At 37.3% G+C, this 2,318-nt stretch overlaps 1 gene segment (V, D, J or C); it reads left to right on the top strand.

Moving 5' to 3' along the window:
• Positions 1-377: 377 nt before the first annotated feature.
• On the top strand, positions 378-976 carry LOC106000865. The segment is given in 2 exon segments: positions 378-487; positions 639-976. Coding segments are annotated over 2 exon segments (372 nt in total).
• Positions 977-2,318: the final 1,342 nt, after the last annotated feature.

Genomic DNA, 2,318 nt, shown 5'->3' on the forward strand with positions numbered 1-2,318 from the left:
TGCTCCTCTATGTGTTTATATATGCCTTAATACATTTGAACTAGCTTCTACATATAAGAGAAATCATGTGTGCTTTATGTCTCTAAGCTTTACTTCATTAAACATAATTCTAACCCTGTACTTGCATTTCTTGCAAATGATGAAATATCACTGTTTCTAATGTGACATTAAAAAACTATATCCAAATTTCCTTCAAGTTATTTCTACAGGTGCATCTGTACTGGCTTGATAACAGATGCAATCTCTTTCTCTGTGGAGATACAGACAGCGAGGATGGGGTCTAGGCCCAGTTACTAAGAGATTCAGATTTGCAGCTGTACAAATCCAAACCCCTACTGATTTGCATGAGCCCACAGCACAGTCACCACCCTGATACCTTCTTAATAGGCTGTTCACCCCAGATGCAGGCATCAGTCTCAGTCAGAACACAGCGTGGACATGAGGGCCCTCACTCAGCTCCTGGGTCTCCTGCTGCTCTGGATTCCAAGTAAGGAAAGACAATGATGAGGATTTCCTCCATGTGTTGTAGTCACTGATACTTGGCTATTAATGAACCTTTCTTATAGCATGCTTGGTTCTATGTATTATTTATTGATTTATTGGTTCCATGTATGTACTTATTACTTTTCCAATGCCAGGTACCAGATGTGACATCCAGATGACCCAGTCTCCATCCACTCTGTCTGCATCTCCTGGAGACACAGTCACCATCAAATGTCAGGCCAGTCAGTATATTAGCAATGAGTTAAGCTGGTACCAACAGAAACCAGGGAAAGCACCTAAACTCCTGATCTATGGTGCAAACAGGTTACAATTTGGAATCCCCTCTAGATTTAGTGGCAGTGGACTTGGGACAAAGTTCACTCTTTCCATCAGCAGCCTGCAGCCTGAAGACATTGCCACTTATTACTGTCAACAGGATTATGATAACCCACCCACAGTAATACAAGCCATAACATAAACCTCCAAGAAGCAGAAGTGTGAGGCAGGGCTGCCCCAGCTACTTTCCTCATGTTTCCACTCGCAGGATCTGTCCTAGAAACATAAGATAGGAAATGTGCCCATGCTTACCTGGAACAGCAGTTCTCAAGGTCTGAAATTTTTGAGTAAATGTGATTGTAGGCTTCAGCTATTGGTGCTGGGCTGGAAATTGAAATACTAAAGTAAGTCCAAACTATAGCTATGGAAATACCTAATATTTATTTGTCTTTTAATTATGAACAGGTATTCAAAAGATGGGCAAAGGCACTATTACGTTATTATTTAATATATTTTATTTTAAGATTTTGAAAAACTTTCTACATAAAGTTTTTCAGCAAATAAAGACATTTTGTCACTTCATTTATCTGCTTCATGCCTTTTGTATTTTTTCCGTTTGTTTTTGGTTTTGGTTTTGATGATAATTTTTCTAATATAATTTGGAGGATTTCAATATAAATCTGGATACAGAAACTGATTGTGACATTTTTGTCTTTAATAGAAGTTGAGTGGTAAAATGGTAAATAGCATATTAATGAGTACAGTGTTTGTTGTAGAGTTTTGCTGATCATTTTTAACAAATAGCTATTTTTCATTATTTCTGGCCTGATGATATATCATGAGTAGCTGCTGAAACCTTTAAAAGCATTTTTTCAACTACTATAGAGACAATATAGAGCTTTTTCTTTAGACCAATTAGAAAAATGAATTGTAGATATCATTATTTAATTTTGAAATAGACTTCTGTTGTGGAATAGTTTAAACCTGATAGATTACCTGAGAAGTAAGAGAAGGAAAATGAGAGAGATAGAGAGAAGAAAAGCTAGGATGTAGGGAGAGAGATGGATGGAGGTGGATGGAGGTAGAGAAAAGGAGGGACAAAGGAAGGATAAATTTACTCTATTTCTTTTCCTAAATTCCAGATTCACTTATTAGTCAAGCTGTCATTGCCAGGAGAACACTGAATTCAAAGGACAGCAATCCCACTAGAAGTCCAGCCATCCTGTGCTGTCATCTGAACACTGCAAGGTGAGGTGAAGGTGAGGAGTTTCCTGTGTTTATGCCCTCTGTCCTCCACAACTGCTCCCACCAAGATTCACAGAAGTATTCCTACATCAATAAATCTCTGTTTCAATCTAAAATTCTAGGAAACTTTGACACTTATAGGAAAAATACTAAAGTCATTCATTTACAAAAAGAATGATGGAGAAACCTCAAGATAAAGCAGATCTTTATTAAGGCGGAATCTCTATAATTCTCAGGGTTCCAAGTGAACACATATACACAATTTATGTATCATATGTATGTACATGTACTTTATGTGTAAGATATAGTATGTG

The sequence above is a fragment of the Dipodomys ordii genome, unplaced genomic scaffold, assembly GCF_000151885.1.
Source record: "Dipodomys ordii isolate 6190 unplaced genomic scaffold, Dord_2.0 Scaffold248, whole genome shotgun sequence".
Classification (NCBI taxonomy): domain Eukaryota; kingdom Metazoa; phylum Chordata; class Mammalia; order Rodentia; family Heteromyidae; genus Dipodomys; species Dipodomys ordii.